A 21,639-nucleotide genomic window follows, 5' to 3' on the forward strand; every position below is an offset into this window, starting at 1 on the left:
TCCTGGTCCATGGGCTTCCCTTGCCTCCTGCTGTCTTGCATCTGTACTTCCCCTTCCAGAAAACTCATCACATTCCCAGTGACTCATGCAATGACTATCTTTCCCTTGAGGACAGGGACCATGTCTGTCTCATTTATTGCTGTCATCCTAGTGCCTAGAAAAGCACCTGGCACATAGCTAGCCCTCAATGAATATTGTTGCCTGGATGAATGGAAGGATGGGTGAATAAATGATTTAATATTTGACTTATCAAACGCATTAAAATGTAGCTTTTAATGCATGGGAAAACATTTTTTGACATGGTCCAGACAATTAGAATTTTGATCACAAACTGAATATCTGATAGTATTAAGGAATTACTAATTTTTTAGGACTTATAAAATATGTGGGTTTTTTTTTGAGGCTTTATCTTTTATAGCTATGTACTGAATATTTATAGATGAAATAGTATGGTGTTTGCGATTTGCTTCCAGATAATTAGGGGTGTGGGAGTAGGATGGGGTATTAACGAAACAAGATTGGCCAGGAGTTGACGGTTGTTAAGACTACATGGGAGAACTTGGGGGCCATTATACTATTCTCCTTACTCTTGTCTATAGCTGAGGTTTTCCGTTATAAAAAGGTAATTTTTTTTTTTTTTTAAGATGAAACCCAAGGATAGGAATAGGTGGGAGGGATGCAGCTTTTATGTTCTCAGGAAAGGTGGATAAGATAACCAGGGCTTTGCAATTCAGGGAAATGATTTGCAAGTCTGTTCTTGAGCACATTTCCAGCTCCACAGAAGACGGTTTTCTGGTCATTTCCATATCACGAAAACACATTCATCTCATCAAAGCAGGAAAAGCCTGGGGAATTTTCAGCGGCTCTGCCTGCTCCCCCAGGTCTCACCAGCTCGAACCGAACCGAGTGGGAGGGGGACATTTATCACCTGGGGCTTCAGGCGGAGAAGATCCCCTGGGTGGTGAGGGGCCTGTGTTCGCTGCAAAGAGAAGGAGGCAGGGCACAGCCCTCGGGGGACAGCGAAAGCACGGAGCTGTGTCCACAGCCAGCTGTGCGCTGCAGAGGCTACCCTATAGGTCCCCACTACCTGCTGCCTTCAGCGGGGCCAACACCCACCCTCCATCCTCACAGAGAGGAAGTGCTGGGCTGGGCCAAGTGCACACACAGGCCCGGGCATCCCAGGAGCATCTCGGGGCTGGGAGCACTGAGATATTCTGCCTCCTTCACCAGGGATGGCAGACATCTTCAGATAGAAGTTATATGATCATCAAGAGGGAGCGCTCCTCCATTCTAATGGGGAAAATAAATCTAATTTCAAGTCTGAGGTGGTCCTCGCAGCCAGCAGTAGGGGGAATTTTGCCCCAGTGCCCAGGCTGGGGGCCTAGCCCCTTCCCAGCACACAGTCATCTCCACCCCACCCCATGCTCCTTTCCTGGCTCATCTCCCTCCCTCCCTCCCCACTTCCCGAAGCCTCTGCTCCAGCCAAACCCAGTAGCTTCCCTGTCATTGTGCTTAACTGGGACTGCCTTCCCCTGGCCTGTGGCCCTGTCAGCCCCTCACCCAGAATGGCCTCATCCCTTCTTCTGCATCTCCAGCTTAAGTTCATCTTCCTCCCCTCCTCTTCCTCTTCCTCTGCCCCTTTACTGAAGCCTTTGCTGATCTCTGTAGCCGAAGTAAGCGGTCATCCACCGAACACGTGTGTCCTACCCCTAAGCACACCTTGGCCCTCCCGGTTCCGAAAATGTTTCTCCATTAGGTCCACACATGTTTTTTCTTCCCTATCAGGTTCTGAGTCCCTGGTTTGCATTTTAAACTCCACCCGGTACCCTGCGTTGTACTTAGCGATGCTCGGAAAGTGTCCATTCAGTGACAGTGTGGGGCCACAGGCAGCTCCTCTTGCTTCTGGCCTTTGCTAGAGGATGAGGTCAGCCTCCCTCTGTGGTCCTGGAAGATCCCCTGGGCTGGGAGGTCAATGGAAGGAGTAAGGGCCAGAGTTTTGATTCTTAGCTTTCGAGGCCTCTTCCGGTCCCTGATGCCCCTTGCATAGAAATAGGGTGGGTGGGGTTCACAGTTGGGAAACTGAGCCAAAGGGTGGCAGTGCCACAGCAGAATTTAAACCCACTAATGAGTGACTGTCTCCAAGACAGAAACCGTTTGGTATTCATTTGGATGACCAGGGCCCGTGCTCAGCAGGGGGCTCGTTAGGATAGCTGAGATCGAACCTGTCTTGAGGACGCTTGCATGTTAGTGCGGCCGGCACGCAGAACTGGGGCAGTTTCTAAAGCACAAAGCGCCCTAGCTGAGCTGTGGGAGAGCATGTACACAGTACTGCAAGGGAGGGGGAAGGCTTCACGAGGAGGTGACATATAAGCTCAGCCTTGAAGGATGAACAGAATTAATAGGAGTTCTCGGGGTGGAGGATGGGGGGATGTCTCAAGGCCTGGAGCTCTACAGGGCTTGGCGGTCTTTGGGGGAATGGCAGGAAGTTCGATGATGTCGTGAGAACACAGTGGGGCGGAGCGGGAAGAAGAGTAAGGAGGGAAAGTCAGCCAGGCCGAGGGGGAAACCTTGATAAAGGGGATCGTTGTGCCAATTCCCAGCTCAGGAGAATTAAGTGGAGATCGGATCCAGCCTCCAGACATCACCCATCTCACACATCAAATCCCTGAACCCAGTATTTTGGCGAGAAACCTCAGGGATGCAGAGTAAGGAGAGATCACAGAGCTGGCCCAGAGGGTCCGTCACTGGGTTCCCTGACAGCCCGGGCACCCCTCAGATTGGACTAGAGGAACTAGAGACCCTTCCCGCCCTGTAGTCTGTGGCTCTGATTGATGCTGAGAAGTGTTTTAGGAGTTGAAAAGGACAAATCCTAAGCTAATACCACCTCCCTTTGAATAGCAATCTGTGGTTAAGATGGCTCCTTCTCAGACGGCCCACTCCTGATTCTGACTGCAGGTCTCTGCATTAAACAGGGACCATTGTCTCATCTTGTTCATGGGAAGCCGAGGCCCTGAGGTTCTGTGACCTGCGTGTGTGAGGGACTGGGGACCAGGCCTTCTGGAGTCTCCTATCTGATCCTGCAGGGCAGGGGCTGTGTCTTCTTCATTCCCAGGGTCTCAGGCCTTCTACAAACATTAGCACGTTCAGCAAATGAATGAATGCATGAATGAATGAATGAATGAGTGCAGGACTAGGTTAGGAGTGGCTCTTTGGGGCAGTAAGAGTAAAGAGCTAGGCACGGAGCTGGGTAGTATGCGCTGAGCAGCCTGAGAATGGTGTAGCCGACTGACCTGGGGTGGCAGGAAAAGAGGAGGGACAGAGGTCTTGGGGGGCCTGCCCCAAGGAGAACCGGTACGGCCGCCCCACAAACACATCAGTTATTTCAGGGTTCTTTCCTCTGACTCTTTCAAATACCACTTCCTTAGTACCTTTTAGGTGTCAGGAACCATGTTAATGCTAATATATTATTTTATGAAGAGAGGCACACTGCTATTATACTCACTTTATCAGATGAGGAAACTGAGGGTCAGAGAGGCCAAGTAGGTTGCAGGACCCAAGTAGGACCCAGGGCTTCTGGTCCCATACCTAGAGCTTTTTCTATCACAGCCCCGTAGGGCTCCTTCCTAAGTGTCCTGGCTGGCACAACACAGAGTGGAGCTGCATTTCAACCAGCTCGTCTGGTCTACCTGGGCCACTGCCCACAGGCCCAACGCGCTCAGGGCTCCCTCTCCCTATCTGGAATGAGTTTCACTCATGAGATTAGGGGAACCTCTGACTGTTCATCATTTTCAAGCATATTTGTGTGTGCCAGAGGACTTGGAACCTTCTAGAAGGGTTGGTTCCTTCTAAATTATTGTTAGGATTGGTCTTTTGAATGACTATTGTTGTCAGTTGCTGGCTGCAGCAGGTGAATGGCTGAGGCTTCTCTGGTTGTTATAAAGGAGTTTTTCTGGAAAATTGCTTGCCATCTGCCCAGCGCCCTTCCCTGGGCTCTGCCTGTGGCCACCTGTGCAGACACAGAGCTTGGAAGTGGGTTTCTCCATTCAATCCAGAGGACACAGGTTGCAAAGAGACTAATCCTCATGTGGTCATTTGAGGTTGGAGGGAAAGCCCCACGGCTCAAAGGAAACGGTGGGCGTTAGGTAGGCGGGGCATTCGCCCCAGCTGACCAGGAGGAGATAAAGGGGCTTGAGGGGACTGAGCCGCCAGGGCGAGGTCCTGTGAGCTGGAGCCATCGTGCCTCAGCCCCTCCACTGCTGCCATGCAGATCTCTTTATGACTGACCTTGGTTTTTCTGCCTGCAAATGGGCTGGTTTGTGCAGTCCGGGACTGTCCTGTCACAGATGCAGAAACATAGCGACCTGTTGCTAAACAACCAAATACTATGCTGTCTGTCCAACACAAGGACACATTTCACAGATGAAAGGACACACTTGCTTTTTCTAAAGCCAGCTGAGCCGACAGGTGGCATGCGGAGGATCCAGGGTGCTTCAGAGAAAGCAGTCATCGGGCTGGTGTGGAAAGCAACAGGCAGCCTACCTCCCCCTCCTGTCCCCACGGCCGGCAGGGACACAGCAACCCCCGACTGCTGTTGTCCCTATGCACAACAGGCCACAGTGTAGACCACCCAGGGCCTCCTGCTCAGAGCTGGCAGCTGAGGGGGTGACGTGGTGCCCAGAGTTGCTGCTAGAAGTCCTAGGGAAGGCTGCACCATGGCCTCACCTCTCCTTCCTGACGCAGAGGCGGGCATGTGTCTGGCCAGGGCCCCGATACTTACTTTGTTCTCCCAGCTCCTCCCCAACTCTCCCATCCCCACCCCACCCTCAGACCCATCTGTGGGGTGAAAAGGCCATGTCTAGAGGGTACTCTGGCCTTTGGTCAAAGGTTGCCTGAGATGCCCCTTGCCCAGAGGGCTGGGCTGTGGTGAGGAAGAGGCAGAGGTGAGTAAAAAGCAGAGGTAAACCTGGTCTGGCCTTCGGGGGCAGCCCACCTCCTGTGGGTAAAGGCAGACGTGCCTCCTTGGCTCTGCCTGTCTCTACCACCTCAGTGTCTGCACCCAGTCTGGGCTCCTGCCTCATGGAACTTCTGTGTTCCCGCATTTCAGCTCCTTTTCCAGACTTGGGCATCCTGCCCCTTCTGCCTGTTCTGTCTTCACCTCCTCGCCTTGCTCCCTCTTGCTGGTCCCTTGGGTTTCAGCTGAGGTATCACCTCTTCCTGGAAGCCTTCCCTGACCACTAGCCTGGGTCAGGATGCTGCTTCTGTAGTCTGCATGCTGCACTTGTCCCCGCACACACCTGTAGTAATTGTCTGCCTATTGGTCCTCCTACCCCAGCGGATATGGGCTCCTTGAGGGCAGAGCATGGGTCATGCTCAGCGCCCAGCCTTGGAACATAGATCATAGTAAATGGTCACTGGATGCATAAGTGGGAAGGAGGGCAGGCAGAGACCTGACAGAAGGGAGACTAGTGGGTTCAGGATCCCTGCCCAAGATAGATCTACGGGGAGCCCACAGTATCTCCATCATGATGGGGCCTAGAGAGCTACTGGCTGCCTGGTTTCTAAGAGCCGCCCTGAGACTTCCAGGCTGCAGATCCCATCCCTGCCCCGTGCCCAAGGAAACCAACCTTTGGGAGGGAGAGGAAAAGAGGGCGAGGGCCCAAGGAGGTTCCAAAGGGCTGGGCCCCTTAGCCCTGGGTCCCCCTGAGCCCAGGGTGGGTCCTCACTTCTGCCTCCCCAGAACCCCTTGCAGGCACAGGGCTCTGCACTGCACCTGGGCACTGGCACATTGGCAAATGCAGGAAGAGATGGTGATGTGGACATGGAACATGGGGGTCCCTGATTTTCAAAAAATCACAATGGCCAGTCAGGCCAGGGGCAGATGGCTGTCCGTGAAAAGCCTCTTTGCTCCAGCCCAGCTAGAACTTTTCCCATCCATTTTCCTTGCCCTGCCCTAATCCCAGAGCTGGGGTCCCCCTAAGACAGGGGCTTCCCTACCTCGGAAAGTCACTTTGGCGATCCGGTCACCCCTGCCCCGCAGCTCCGAGACCGTCTTGAGGTGGACGAGCAGGGCCATGCTGATGTGGAGAGCCTGGGCACTGCCAGGCAGGAGCAGCTGGGAACGAGCGAGCCCAGCAATGTGGCTCACACGCCTCCCTCCTCTCTGCTGCTGCCTCCTCCTTCTGAGCCCCCTCCGATGCTGCCCACAGAGACCAAGGCAACCGAGTGGAGCTGCTTCTTCCAGCGACTCACAGAGACTCACAGCCCTGCCAGCTCCCACCCCTCCGAGTTATCAGCCCAGCGCGTATCCGTGTGTGTGTGTGTGTGTGTGTGTGTGTGTGTGTGTGTGTGTGTGGTTGTGTACCCAGCGTGCAGCCTGGGAGTGCAGACATAGAGTCAGAATCCATTATTCAGCAGCCGCCTGCTCCCAGATAAAGCCCTGCCCAGCTTCAGGTGTCTTCTAGCTCCTGGAGCACAGCTGCCTGCCCACCTCTCAGCAGGGCTCCCCCTCACCCTGTTAGGGGAGCTCTTCTGCCACAGGAGTGGGCAGGTAGGAGTGGGCATGAGTGCGGAAAGGGGTGGACCTGTGGCTGGGAGCAACCCCTCCCATGGGAAAGAAGGAACTTCAATGATCTGTGTGCACAGGATACTGAACTGTTACACTGGTGTTTCTGGGTGATGCATGCCGCCCCCCCCCATAGTCAAGTTGGCCACCAGGACTGCTGGTGCCCACAAGACTTGAATGGGTCAGGCTTGGCTGCTCTGGATGGGTCACACTATGCCATGTAGAAATCCTAACCCAGGGTCCCCCAGCTGGAAAATCAGCGTCTACCAGATAACATCCAGGTTGTGCCTGGTGGCCAGTCCCTCAGAAACGAGAGCCCTAAGAGAAAAAGGGAATGTATTTCCCTATCTGCGCTCACAGAGATTTACCCCCAAGAGGCTGGGTTCTGCCCTGCTGCCTCGGGATCACTGGACCTGGGAGGGTGGAGGTGCTGTAGGAGGGGAGCTCAGAAGCCAGGCCGAGCATGACTGGAGATGCGTGACTGTGAATGCTTCAGAAGCTTATGTTCTACTAAGGACAATGCTTGAGGTCCAAGGTGCTGACTTAGCCATGCTAGGACCTGGGGATGAAAAAGGCTGGGGATGGCGAGACAGGCTGGAGCAGCTGCTATAGGATGTTGGTGGCAGAATCTCCAAGGAGCAAAGGAGAGCTGCCCGCTTCTTTCTTCCAGCAACACTTCCCAGGAGGGCTCACAGGGCAAGCGACCCTGGGGCTTGTGATTCTCTGAGTTGGAGGCTTTGCAGAGCCAGCTGCAGCCTAGCTCTTATTTTTTGCTCTGCACGAAACACCCCTATCCCACCCTGCTTTCTCGGACCTCAAGCAGCCAGAGGTGGGGGGACTAAAACACAGACCAGGAGACGCAGTGTGATGGGTCAGAAGCCATGAAGGGGGGGACAGAGTGGGCACTCAGCCTTATCCGGGAGGCGGGAGGTCATGAGAAACGCCTTCCCAGAGTATGGCACGCTTGAACTGAGGGTTGTTCTTTTACAGCTTTTACAAATGTTTTTATTATTGTAGCCCATTCTCAGCACAGAGGGTTTAGAAATATACAGCTATGACTGCATTTTGAAGGACAGGGGAGGATTCTTTCCACCTCGTTTGTTGCAACCACACGTTCGTTCCCCTTCAGTTCTTTTTCCTCCCCAGGCCTCGATTTTGCTGCTTCTTGAGCCTCACGGAAGCCCGTGGCTCCTCTCGATTCCATCATTATCTGTCAGAGAAAGCCTTTTGAGAATTCTGGTTGCAACTGCAGCCCGTGAGCTCATTAGTGTCTGTAGTCTTCACCAGCTGCCATTTAGAGTCAAACTGTGAAGAATAATACTTCTCATCTGACAGAGAAATGAGACTGTGAAGGACAAGGGTAAACTGCAGGCTGTTTTTGGGGGGTACCAGGACTCTTCTAGGGTTGTTGAGAAGGAAGGTCTGGATCCGAGTCACAAACAGCATGGCGCTTTGGAGGCTGTCACCACATCTTCACCCCCCAGTTAAAGGCCTAAGGTCCTGCCCTAGCCCACACATAGCCCAGAGCTTGTGTGAGGGTCACTGGAGAAATCCGAATGTAGGGTACCAAGCAGTTATAGGATGGAGGCATTATTACAAAGGAACCCTCACTGGGACCTTCCCAAGGTTTGCGCTTGGGGCAAACACACCAACCCTGTAGATTTAGGTGGGACTAAACTGCGGAATTGGGGACAAATATAAATCATACGCCCTGACATTTTCACTATCTACATTTGCCCCTTACTTATAAACCACTCTCAAGGAGTAGTTTTGGGGCAAGACAAGGTGAGAAGTCCCAGGGAGAGAAGGGAGATTAGTGAAAAACTATCCTCTTGCGGAACTGGGGCTCAGCGGGCAGCATCGGGGAGCGATGACTCCTGGGGCCCCATTCAGGCTATCGCAGCTGAGCCTTGATGAAGCTGCTGCTTTATGCCTCGCTGCCAAAGCGAGGGCGTTTCAAGCCGGGCCACCTCGAGTCCTGCAGCTGACAGAAGGCCAAGGGCGCATCCCACCCAGCCTCCCACCGAGTTTTCACTCCATCCCGCATCTGAGCGACAGGACGCCCCGCAGCAGAGCCTAGAGATCAGCCTATTTCTAAATGTGAAAGCTGAGCTTAGGTGGAGGCGGCGGTTTGCGGTGGCGGGGGCGGGAGGGGGTCCCCCAGGAGAGCACTCCAGCAGGCTGCTCCAGGAAGCGGACTGCGAGGGGGGCGCAGGGCCCCAGAACGCGGCGGCTGGGCGGCTCCATTGGCGTCGCCAGGCTCGCGGTTGCCTGGTGACCCGGGCTGTTGACCATCCCGCGGGGAGCGCCAGAACGCAGGGCTCGCTGCGCGCTCGCCGCACCCACCATGGCCTCCCGCAGCGCGGGCACCCTACTGACCGAGTTCAATGCCGCCTACGTGCCCCCTGCCCTCATGCCCGGGTAAGACCGCCGCACCCCCAGGCTGAACCTGCCTGTCGGGGCCCCTGGGGCGCCCCCTCCCTTCCCCTTTCTCAAGAACCCTCCTGGGTCCTCGAAATTCCGCCCCTGAGCCTTTGGGGTTTGAAGGAACCCGAGGTGCCAATTTTTCACCTAGCTCGGTGATTTTCCTAGGATTTGCGCCCTCAGAACAGGCAGTGGCTGGGTGCTGGAGGGGGCTCTCCAGATCTCCCTTGGTAAAAAAGTTGGTCCCTAGTGAGTGAAGAATACACCCAGCCAGGGATAACGTAACCTCCAGTGGATGGGGGCTGGGTAAGGGGGAGGAGACAGACACCGTGCGGAGGTGGAGTTCGGAGACACCCAGGCAGGAGCGAGAAGGTGTGGAGTCACCGAGAAGGGAGTAGGTTCTTCGGTCCTCAGCACAGTGTAGGGTACCCAGGATTCGCGCAGCATTAGTGTTTGTCGTTTGAAGAAGTAAAGGAAACTGGGTGGGCGCCTGGGGACGAGGCTCGAAGAATCTGGCAAGACAGGACAGGCAGCAATGTTCAGCAGCGTGCTCTACCCCGGGGCTTGCCTTCGGTTCTCCCACAGAATGCTGGCTTCGAAAGCTTCCCAGGCCCCCGAGCTGCTTTGCCATTAGCATTTTCAGATGCAGAGTCAAACCTACCATTTTTTTTCCCTCTGAATGTTTTCCAACTCCAAACATCCAAGACGCAAGTCTGATTGTTTCCTTCCTGCCCTTTCTCCCGAAGTGTCTTGAGATTTCCACTCCCAACCTCCTCTTCTGGGGAGTAAGATCTTCTTACCTCTCCTTGTGGAACACGAGCATTGAGGGCAGGGGCTGGATTCTGAGAAGCAACCTGCACAGTAGAAGCACATCTGTAAAAAATGAATCAATGAATGAATGAGCAAAAAAATGAAATTAATATCTTGAGAGTTCTGTAGGCAAGTCTTCCTGGGGGTAAAAAACAAACAAACAAAACAAAACGGAAAAACAAACAGAAAAACCCCACATGCTCTCCTTTGCAAACTGAACAGACTGCAAAATGAAGACAAGACCTCACGGTATATTTTGTATTAAGTTTGGATTGTTTTGAAGCAGGATAAGCAAGACATTGGGGAGCTGTAGTATTAACATCATTTCTGCCCATAGAGGTAGTGCAGTAACCTAGGGGCTAGTGCTGCAGTTTTAATTCAGCCTACTTGTGGGCAGGACCTTGGAGAGCTCAAAAGTTACTTAGGTTCCCATCAGACAAAGCTGACTTACCAAGTCACAGTCTCCTATAATTCTTTCATTTATTTAGGCATTCGTTTGATAAAAACAGGTTGAGCGCTTGGGATGTGCCAGATGTTGTGTTAAGACAAAAGTGGAGGTGGGGGGGCTGCCTTTGAGGGGTTCCCAGTACGATTTAGTTTAAATCCGTCTTTGCAGCCTTGGATAGTGTTTACATAGGTCACATTCTGGGTGTGTGTCATGAGGTTTGACTTCATACCTTGATATATTTTTTCCTTAAGCCCCCCACAGCCTTCAGTTAGAGCTTAACCCACCCCAGTGGGTTCCTCCACTCTGTTTAAATATGTGTGTGTGTGGGGGGGGGATTGTTTCAGAAGCATCTCAGATGCTTCTGTATCCATGCTACTTGTTTGCAGTTCCCTTGGAGCAACGTGTCCTGTGATTGATCTAGAAATTGTGATAACAAGTGAATCATAAACAAGGCTGAGCCTGGATTTGCTGCTTTCTTGGCTGGAATTTTCTGGAAGGGGTTTGCTCTCCGTAAAGATCCCCATCAATGAGGAATGAATTGAATTGTCTTATGTTTCTAAATGCTACCTCACTGGCAACGTTGTTAACTTAATGAAAGAATCCAAGCGTCCCTGCCACACTTGGATAATTATTATTTTTGTGTGTCTTTTCAAACATTAATCACAGGATTTTCAGCATAGCCAGTCTCTTCTGACACTCATATCATCTCCCTTACCAGTTTTATTCATAGAGGCAGAGAATATTCATGATGTTAAGGACCTAGGGGATTAAGTAATCCAGCCCATCCCGTCAGACGCAGTCTCTGAGGTCTGGAGGGGACTTGCTAGAGCCCCTAGCTTGTGATAGAAGGGCTATGCTGGAACCAGGTTCCTGACATTCCACGGTAGCACTGTGAGCCCTGCCCTGCCCCTCCATGAGCACCTACTATGTGCCAGGTAGGTGCTGTTCTGGACTTTTACCAACTTAAAAATAAACCTTTACCATACTCCAGATGAGAAATGAGCAGCTGGGTCAAGGTCATTTAGCAAGTTGCCCTGTTGGGTCTTTGTGATTTCAACACCCTGTTCTCTCCAGTCTCCAATGGTTAGTTCTTCTCCTTGATTAGATCTCTGCAGCATTCAAGGACTGACTGTAGGTACCAAGGGAAACAGGATGCTGGTCTCCAGACTAGCTGGCCAGGGTGCTCCCTGTGGTCCCTTGCTGCTGTCATTGGCACAGCCCTCAGGCATCTTGCCACTCTCTGGCCTGTGTACCATCCCTGCAGTGAGCAGAGACCTCTTGGGTCAGAGTCCCTGAGATTGTAAAGCCTTTTTAAGGGATAAGACTGGCCTTAGTGAGACTCTGTGCCTCCTGCTTGTAGGTTGGATCTGGGTGGCATCCATCCCCTTGCTCCCTGTCTCCCTCACCTCGCTGGGCTCCCAGTGCAAACACTTGACCTGTTGTTGTGCACTTAAGCCCAGACTACTACTGCCCCCGAGGCTCACAGTTCCTGCCTGGCGGCTCTCACCAGGAGGGAGGGCAGGGGAACTTGCATCCAGCCCCTCCCTCCATCTGTCCGGAATGGCAGCTGTGCCTATGTCAGCCGCTGAGCTAAGCTTGGATCTCGGGGGCCTCAGGGCCCTAAAATCGGTGCACTCCACACTTGCTGTTGTTAAGAGGGTGGACCCACCCTCTGTGTCTCCTTCAATAGACATGCAACACCCAGTGGTGTGCGGTAAATGTTTAACAACCCACTCTCTGGAGTCTTAATTTGTAGCTTTCACTCATATCTGTGCTCTAAATACTCCCACCACAGCTGATTCCAAGGTATCCACATGACATCACTGAATGGAGATTTGGGAAGAGATTCAGAGCAGCACAGCACCATATAATAATTCCACCATACAGATACAATAGAAGAAAATTACCTCCAGAACACAGACAATAATGAAATGCATAAATAATTAGGAAGTGATGAGTTTTGAGTACTTATTATCTTTGTTTTTAATAACATTTCTTTAATTGTAACTTTATGTAATTTAATTTTTAATACTGGCTTGTTTAACAACAGGCTTACACAAATCCTGAAAATTTAGCAATCTGCTCTCTTGAGACTGTCTGGGCTGATACAAACTGCCCCTAGCACACCTCCGCCTGCTCCTGCCAGCTTCTTCAAGCCTGAGACCTCATCTCTCATGGTGAGAGAGGTGCAGGCAAGGGGAGTGGCAGCTGCATCTCTGAAGCCCCTTCCATTTCAGCCCAGACTCTGGCACTAGAGGTGTGGCCCCAAAGACAGGTCAGTGCATCCTGAGGTCTGAAGCAAAGGCTATCTTCCCAGGAGGAGACTCTGTGTGCTCAGATAGGTAACCTATGCCTCTGACACAACCCTGAGAGCCTTCCTAAAAACAGGGGGTCAGGACTCCCGGAGATCTGCGTTTTGTAATAGGGACCTTCCTTCTCTCTAGAAGAATCATCAGCCCTTAAAAATGTGCTCCATGTGTCAGTTCAATTCAACACGTATTTACAGAGTATCTACTGAGTGCCAGGAGTTCCAGGAATAAAGATATGGGTAGAACACAGCTCTCTGTTCCCACAGAGATTATAATTCAGAGAGAAAGAATATACTAGGGGCCCAAGTAGTTACAACAGAGCAGAATGTGACCTGAGATGTAGCAGAGGCACAAAGAGCAAAGACAGTTCAGTAGAGGGGACAGGCACGGCCCGGGGATGGTCAGGGAAGGTTCCACAGAAAGAGGGTATTTGCAATATTCCTTGAAGAATGGATAAGGTCACAGCGAGGGCAGAGGAGGAGAGCAGCGTCTCCTGGACGGAGGGATGGCCTGAGGAAAGCTTGGGGTGGAGGTGCCGGTAGGAGATATTTCCAAAGCAATAAATGGCCTGTTTGCCTTGAGTGGAAAAACTGTGCCTGAAAGTGGATAAGACTGGGAAGACATCCCGCACAGTGAGGCCTGTGTCAAGCAGGGCCTTGAAGGCATGGCTAGTTCGTTCTTAATTTCATAGGAGGGTTTCTGCCCAGGGGAAGAACCTGAGCAGAAGTGTGCTCAGCACCAAGTGTTGTGGAGAAGAAGGTGCATGTGGAATGAGGACACGTGAAATAGTCGCAAATTAATTAGTTAATCGGGCTGCTCATGGGATCCCTGAAAGCTCAGGGTAATTAATTTTCATGTTAGCGATGGGGCCAACCAGTGCTATTAAGAGGCGGAGAGAGACTGCTCCCTCCACACACGGTAACCACGATAGACTTTAGGGTGCCCTTGTGATCACTGCCCAGGGCCTGGCTGAGCGCTGTCTCCTAGCTCGTGTGGTGTGGGTTAGGGGCCCGGGAGCATCGGAAGGACCACAGAGGAGGTGTGGTGGCGACGCCAGGACTGCTCAGTGCCCCATTATGAGACCTGCCATTCCCTTCTGTCCCTCTCCACCTTCGCCTGCCACACGACCAACGAGACGGGCCTTCGGAAGGCTCTACCGCAGGACTGCGTGCGGTCGTGCTCAAGGCCCACAAAGGCACGTGCACACAAAAAACAGACCTTGCTAGCCAAGGCCCGCCCGCTGAGTGCTAAATAAGCGTGAACGTTTGCACATGCACGCTCGTACACACGCCCCTCTCTGAGCAGCAAGTTCTGAACGACTCTGGGATCTAGGCGGAACCTCAGAGGACTGCGGAGGAGATGGCTTCTAGTCTATTGGAATGCAAATACCGTGGCATTCAGAGCAGGTGGAAAGGCAGGGAGCAGAGGAGGAGCATGGCAGAGAGCATGGGGGTGGCGAAGAGAAGAATCACAAGGACACGTCACATTTCTATAGCTACTTTCTTCGGAGGAGCGCAACCGCCCCTGTGGGTGGGATGCTTTGAGACAATGCCAAGTCCCTTTGAAAACGGCGTTCCAGGACCTGGTGCCCCCAGGTTTCTGGACCTCTGCCTCCTCCAGTGAACATTTACTGAGCCCTTGTCACGTGTCAGGTGTTGTGTAGGTGCCGGGGAGAAAGGAGAACACAGATTAGCAGAGGAAATGAACTAACATGGATCTGTGGGGGATGAAGGGTGATAATACTACTGTGAAGTGGAGATTCTGGTAGAGGGTGTGCGGTCAGGGCAGGCGGCAGGGAGCTCTGGCTTTGTGCGTGAGTGGGGAGTGCCCCGAGGGGCAGGCAGAGGTGCGGCATTCCGGGCGAGGAAATGCGTGTGAAGGCTTGGAGGCATCGAGAGCATGTGGGATCCCAGGGCGTAGAGCACCTGTGTTTGGGAAAGATTGTTCTGGCATCAGTGTGGATGGCAGTCTGGAAGGGATGAAACTTGGTCTAGGACACAAGCTTGGTCTAGGGCAGTAGCTTGGTCTAGGACACAAGCTTGGTCTAGGACAGTAGCTTGGTCTAGGATACAAGCTTGATCTAGGACACGAACTTGGTCGAGACTGTCCAGGTGAGCAAAGAGGGAGGCTTGCAGCAGTGAGACAGAGAAGGACAGTTATGACTAACGCGGGAACATAAGCAAGACTTAGGGAGAGGCTGGATGTGGAGGACAGCAGGGTGTCCTGGTGTTCTGGTGGATTCCGGTGGAATCTGGTAGATGGGGGTGGCGTTAACCAGGGCAGGACTATCTAGAAGCAGGAGCAGACAAGTTTCATTTATGCTCAGTGTGGCATCTGGGCAAGTCCTGTGTGGCTGGCTGGGTGTGCGGATCGGTAGCCGGGAAAAGGCTTGGAGCCAAAGACAGATCGGGATGTCCTCAGTGTTGGAAGTCTAACATGGAGGAGCTCCCCCAGAGGGAGGGCTGTCCTTGAAAAGAGAAGAGGACAATGCCAGCACCTGGAAGATGAGCAGGGGAAGGGAGCCAGACCCCAGTCAGCCCCTCTCCGCAATGAGGTCCTCCTCAAAGCCTCCCTAGTTGGAAACCTCTTTATGGAGCTGCACCAACAGCACCACCCCAGGTGGGAATGGGCCTGCCCCGCTTGCCCTAAATAGCATTAGAGGCTTGGCCACCAGCACGGCCCCTGCACACGCACCCCCGTGACTAGACGTATACTGAATTAAGTCGCTGAGAAGTGTAGGTCTTTGCAATTCCTGAAACCTAGTATTGTGCCAGCACATAGTAGGTTCCCACTAAAATAACTCTGAATGCCATCTGACTCTGTTTTTTAAAAAAAGAAACATGTATAAAGAGAAAGCAAAATACCACACTAATCTAAACACCTAGAATTAAGCAGAGTTAGCATTTAATGAACTTTATTCTACGTTTCTCTTTATGTGTATATTCAGATAAAAGATGAGATGGATGAGTGATGGATGGATAGAAAGATAGACAAAGTAATTTTACAGAAATAGGATCATACCGTATTTGTTATTTTAACGTAAAATGAAAAGCATGAAATTTAATCTTCAGTTAAGTAAGAGAGTAAAGTAAAATGGAAAAATAACTAGACTTTAGATAAATGCTAATTCATCACAAGACATATTAGTTCGTAAAAGATCCCTTTAAAGGAGAGAGAGAATATAAAAACCATTAAGGAGTTAGAGTCATTTTTTTTTTTTAAATAATGACATGTTTCGATTTTAGATGCCATAGGTTGACTCTGCTTTAGAAATTCTTAATAAGTGCACGCCCATCTCCCCTCCACGTGCTCCCCAATTTTTACTGTTTCGACTATTTTTTACTTTGACAGGTTGTATAACATTTGCATTCTGTTCTGCAACCAGCCTTCACCTAGTTGCTGTTCCTAGTTCTGTGCTTAAATGGATTTGAAGCTGACCCAGTCATTCTGCCAGAGGTTCTGCATTACCGTGTTCTTTCTTTTGAATCATTTCTAAGTTGGCAGGATTTTGTCACACTACTTTCAAGAGGCAAGGGGTGCTTTATTTCCTGAGTTCTTTCATGCTGAGAAAGGCTGGCAGCTGCCCTTGAGCCTGAACGACCCAAGGCCAGCAGGATATTGGGCCACGCTCTTTGCCATACAGAACGCTGCCGATAACCTTTCTCTGGTTTTCATTCTGTCGCTTTATTATCTTTTTATTGGGGTTTGGCAGCACCTGACAACCGGCACCTCTTTCATTCCTTATGTTCTGAACCATTTGAGAAATAAGATAAAAGAGTGAACGCTGATATTGGGAAATGAGGCTGACACTGAACTTCAGAACGAGGGCAAGTTTGCACTGGGGCCGAGCGAGTCCGCCCTAAACATGGCGTGGAGGAGCCCTGTGCGCTTCCCTGCTTCTCAGGAAAAGGGGGAGGCGGGGAGGCTTCAACAAGCCTTGTATTTTTCCCTTTCAACCGACCAGCCGGATGTTCCTCCATCTCCCATGTGGAAGAGCGAGTGGGGGATGGAGATGCTTCTGTGGGGAGCCCTCCTCATGGATGGACTCGTCAGGACGGAGAAGCATCCCCCTACCTACCTCTTGGCTTTGGTTCCTGGATTGACCGAACTCATATTTTTGTTAAGTCTCAAACGCAGCACAAAGAACTCTCAGGAACTCTGCTTCTTCTTCTCAAGTTATCTTTCTTTCAAATGAGTTCCTTCATCAGTGCAAATGTGACAGAGACAGCGTGAGCAAAGGACGTTAGATTTGGCAATCGGATGACCTTATGTGGCCTTAATGAAAAAATGCAGGTTCTCATTTTGGTGGTGAGTTGGAAGTCAGACTGAGGGAGGTCATGGAAAGAGTAGGCGTGGAAGAAATAAAGGAGAAAGTAAGGAGGATTCCTCAGAGAAACGCAGAAATAAGGGAAGAGAAAGAATGGTACATGAGAAAGAAGCAAGGCTTACTACAGAATTTTGCAGTCTGGGAAAAAATACAAAAAAAAAAAAAAAAGTCGATGTGTATAGGTAGAAGGGGAGAAGCCGAGAGAGAAGGAGAGATAACAGGTGGCCAAGACGAAGGATGGAGGCTGAGAGACACAGGGAGGGATGGATTGGGGCAGAGAAGCCTTGGGTGAGTGGGGGGTGGTGGAAGGTGGGTAATGCCAGACTCAGGATAGGGCAAGCCACGACAAAGAGGAGGACTCTGTCCTGGAAGTGGCCAAGGTGACCCCACAGACGCACAGGCACTCACCAGCCCCACCATCTTTCCAGGGCAGGAGACATAATACCACCAGCAGGGAACTTGGGAGGAGCCAGCAGAAGGGTAGAAGCAGGTAGAATAGGGCTAGGACCAGGGTCAGTATCAAGAGCAGAGATACCAAGGGACAGGAGAGGTGAGGCTGGAGGAGGGCCTGAGTCTGGTGGAGGGGCTCTCCCCTCCTCCGTCTGCTGGCTTAGGCTACTTCAAGCGCTGTAGGATTCCTGAAAGGCACAGTTGCTGAGGGCGGGTGGGACCAGGCACCAGGGAGGGACTCTGTAGAGAGCATTTGGAAGGTTCATCAGTAATCACCGCGCTTCGCTTTCTTGCCTTGCACCTGGAGACGAAAAGAAGGAAATCATGCACTGTTATGAATTCTAGGCCAACGCGCCTTCTCTTGGTGAGGAGACTGAGACCTCACAGGAAGCACTGACTTCAAACACCTCTGTGTTCTCTAGCCCAGGACCTTGCAGTGGCCGGAAGCTCCCCGCACTTCCTGGAGCTTTCCTGGGAGTGTTTTGAACTGAGAGAAAGTAAGACATGAAGCATCACAGCAGGGCGATCTTAAGAGGTGTTCTGGAAGTCCCTGGAGCGTGGCCCCCGGTCTTCGGGTGTCGATATGTGTAGGTCCAACTGTAAACATCACTGGTACTGTGGGCCCGTCAGCCATTCACCCTTTTCTTTGTTTAATAAACATTACCCACCCACATACCAAGTGCCAGACCCAGTACTGAGAACAGGGGATCCAAAGATGAGTAAGACGTGATCAGACTCTGCCCTCAAGGAACTTTCAGTCCCGCAGAGGAGACAAAGCTGTGAGCAGATGAAGCAGTACCTAGTGAGACGTGGCCGGAGGAGGGGCAGCGGGAACTGAGACCCACCTGGGCCTAGAAGAGGCAGCAAGGAAAGGCTTCTTCAAAGAAGTGATACTTGGGCAGGTCTTAGAGGACCATTTAGTGCTGGGAGGCAAGGAGCAGGGGCTTGGGGTGTGGACAGGTTTCGCTCTCCTGATGGCAGAAGGCAAAAACCCAGGGGTGAGGGGAGGGAGAAACAGAGAGGGAAGAAGCGGGGCGGGGAAGCAGTTACACGTAGAGAACTAGGTGGGACGGAGGGAAGCTGATGACGCCGGAGAGGGAGGCAAGGGTCAGATCACAGACGGCCTTGACCTCCATGCTAAGGACTTGACTTTAGAAAGCTCGGTCCAGTTGAAATCTGGAAGTGGGTGGGAGGTTGGAGCACAGTTTGGAAGCTGCTGCCACAGTCCAGGTGCGAGGCCACGTGGCCTGAGCTCAGGTCAGGGAGGTGGAGCCGCAGGGCCCGGCGGCTGATCGGATGTGAGGGACGCAGCGGAGGGAGATGGGTGCCCAAGCTTCCGGCTTGCACACCTGGGAGGTGGTCTTCAACGAGATGGACTAGACTCTTGGGGAAAGTGGGGGTGGAGGATGGTGCCCAGGGAACACCCAAGGGAGATGTCTTGGGTGCAACTGTCTCCAGAAGTCTGAAGCTTGGAGGGAACTTCTGGACTGGAGATGTAGATCAGGGGTCATCTGCACACAGGTGAAGGTTAAGGCCCCAGCACGGATGCCCCGTCTCAGGGAAGCTCAGTGGTACAGAGGACATGGGCAGAGGAGGAGCATCATGAGGAGGGGACCAAGGAACAGTCAGAGATATAGGTGAAAACCAACAGGAAAAACGAGATAACAGTACGATAAATACCAAGAGTGGTGCTTCGAGAAGAGAGAAGGCGGTCGACCGTGTCCAGTGCTGTAGGAAAGTCGCTGGTGACCTTGTCAAGAGCCATTTCAATGGTAGCACGAGGAGCACGGCCAGCTTCCAGGGGGTGGGGAGCAAAGGGAAGCCCTCGGGCTGTGCTGACAGGAAAAGCTTGGATCTCTGTCGGACGCTGGCGCTCGTCAAAGCCGAGACTTTTCCCTTGCTTTGCCTAAACGAGTCTTTGGCTCTCTGTGTGAGTCCCACTTAACCGGGGGCCTTGAGAATACTGTGTCTGCTTGTGCTCTCTGTGTCTCCAAGAGTCCCCACTTGCCAGTCTCCGGTCCCTCTTACTGGCCACCTTGGTTACAGAGGGCGCTGGCGCTCCAGACCCTCGTCAAGCTCTGCAGGCCGTCTGGGTGGTGCCTTGTGAGGTCGTGGTGCCGGAGCAAGGCTGCGGCATTCCAGACCAGGCCTCGGACACTCACCACGTGCCGCTGCTGAGCCTCCACTGCCTATACACTCTCTGCCTCTTAATGAAATAACTGCAGAAGCTCGGAGCTGCAGGAGGCCTCTGCGCCTTCAGGCCAACCCCTGTGTACATGGAGGGCCATCGAGGGAGAGTGATTCGCTTACAGCCTTGCTGAGGGGGTCAGGCCCGAGCCCTGGTGTTCTGGCCCCTGTGAAAGCCTCTGGTCTGGAGACGTGACCATTTGAGAGGTTTAGGGGAGGGAGACACCCAGCGTCTCCTTCACGTGTACTTCGCCAGAGACCCGAGCCGGGCCGTGTGCCTTAGGAAGCCTCTCAAGGCCCAGAGGTGGCCCACAAGGCCCACTGACCTCGCCCCCAGGTTTCAAGGGCCTCCAGTGGGACTGACCTGGAGCCCTTTCCTCCCCTACGGCCACCACAGGTACCAAGGCCACGTTCCCGGTGTGGCTTTCTCCTTCGGCTCCCCGTACGGCACCGCCACCCTCAAGTACTTCCAGGACCACCGCAATGCAGGCCTGGAGAGGAGCCGCACTGCCCTCAGCAGAGGCGGCCACTTCCCGACCATCTTCTCCCCGAACCCCAACCTTGTGCTCAGTGACCGTTCCCGCACCAGGGACCGCTGGCTGCACGTCCCCAGCTACACCCGCTTCAACCTGGACAGTGGCCGCTCTACCGACTTCTCCCGCTTCTACCAGGTGGGCTCCCTTCCCCCGACCATGGGGAGGGGTGGTGGCTGGGGCCAGGGGAGATCTCTTACCCTCCAGAGCACCTCCATTTGCTCATTCAGAGCCCCTGAGCCAGCAGGGCACCCGGTGAGTTTGGCTAGGGGCGGTGGGGGGAGGACTCAGGATTCTGCTTCCCTAATCTCCCCTCACCCAAGGGCTCCAGCGACTTGTCCCTGCTCCCCGCACTGCGGGGAGAGCTGGAGCCTGTGGGTGTGTTCCCACCCTTGCCTCTGCCCTAAGGCCTCTTGGCCCTGTGGACCTTTGCTTACCCCCTGCCCGAGTAAAAGGCCGAAGCTTCATGCCCATGATCAACCACACATGCGCAAAGGCCCACTAGGCCCCCACCTGGCTCCTGCCCCAAGTCTGCTCTCAACCGTACTCATTTACCCGACACTTCCTGCTCCATAGGCCTCTGAGGATGTGCCCCAAGTCGACCTCAGCTTCAGACAGGACCCTAACAGCCCTCGAGAGTAGAGGCAAATGGAGGGGACCTGCCCACAGCCCAGTGTTCTTGTCCTGTTCCTCTGGCTCTTAAAGCCGCCTCTGGCTTTGGTTCAGACACGTCCCAGTGGGCCATGGGCGCACAGGTACTCAGCTACCTTAGAGAGGGCAGGAGCTCATTCTTTGCTTGTTCCTGGAAACCTCACTCTCTCCCTCACCTCCCTTGCAAACATCCCTCCCGCCTGATTTCAAGGACACAGGTGCCTCCCGGTCCCCAGGGTGGAGAACTGTATGAGAATGCAGCCTCCCCAGGGTGAGGACCAAGTTGATGCTTTTGGACCCCAGGGGCGGTGGCACTGTCTCAGTGGGCCTGGGAAGGCCTTTGCCCTCCATTTTGGCTCTAACACAGAGCGTGCCCAGTCTAGGAGTGAGCAAAATGAGAAGGGAGCCCAGAGAGCTTGCCTGTGCCTCCTGCTGAGCTGGCCCCACTTACCTTACCTTTTCTGGTCCCTTGTCTCATTTACTCTCCATAGCAAACCTGGTGTGGTGGGTGTCATTATCCCATTAGGCAGATGGAAAGTGAGACTCAGAGAGGACACCCAGCTGGGGACCTCCTCCAGGAGCATTAGGGGAGACGGCCCCCACCCCCTGCCCGGGTACAGCCAGGCAGGGACTGCAAGGTGCCCGAGGTCACTGCTGCACACTAAGGACCTGTCACCTCTTCTTTGGTCGAACTGTAGATGGCACAGCAGCATCGGAATTACTATCGAGACAAGACAGGCTTGGTGCCTCGGGTCCCCTATTTCGTGCTGCCCGTGAAGGAGTGGGAACGGTACCCCATCCCCACTGACCTGTGAGTGCCTGCCCTCCCTTCATTCACACATTCAACAAACATATGTCCACCAGGCATCTGTTCTCGGCCAGGCATGCAGGCACCCACACGGAGAAGAGCTTACAGTGCAGAGGGTGACAGTCACAGA

The 21,639-nt window shown here is 53.0% G+C and overlaps 2 protein-coding genes across 5 annotated transcripts in view; one reads left to right on the forward strand and one right to left on the reverse strand.

The window, feature by feature from the left end:
• Positions 1-6,189, reverse strand: part of OTOF (otoferlin) — a 90,814-nt gene extending 84,625 nt beyond the window's left edge. For 2 of the 4 annotated variants that reach the window (XM_006910298.1, XM_006910297.1), the window contains exon 1: positions 5,995-6,189. In XM_006910298.1, the coding sequence (XP_006910360.1) occupies positions 5,995-6,073 (79 nt within the window). In that variant the 5' untranslated portion in view covers positions 6,074-6,189. The remainder of the gene's footprint in view (positions 1-5,994) is intronic. The other 2 variants (XM_006910299.1, XM_006910300.1) reach the window with 1 other exon arrangement.
• A 2,720-nt stretch (positions 6,190-8,909) lies between these two features.
• CUNH2orf70 (chromosome unknown C2orf70 homolog) overlaps positions 8,910-21,639 on the forward strand; it is a 14,416-nt gene continuing 1,686 nt past the window's right edge. The window contains exons 1-3 of the mRNA XM_006910301.1: positions 8,910-8,983; positions 19,915-20,188; positions 21,400-21,512. Of these exons, the coding sequence (XP_006910363.1) occupies positions 8,910-8,983; positions 19,915-20,188; positions 21,400-21,512 (461 nt within the window). The remainder of the gene's footprint in view (positions 8,984-19,914; positions 20,189-21,399; positions 21,513-21,639) is intronic.

The sequence above is a fragment of the Pteropus alecto genome, unplaced genomic scaffold (assembly GCF_000325575.1).
Source record: "Pteropus alecto unplaced genomic scaffold, ASM32557v1 scaffold61, whole genome shotgun sequence".
Taxonomy (NCBI): Eukaryota; Metazoa; Chordata; class Mammalia; order Chiroptera; family Pteropodidae; genus Pteropus; species Pteropus alecto.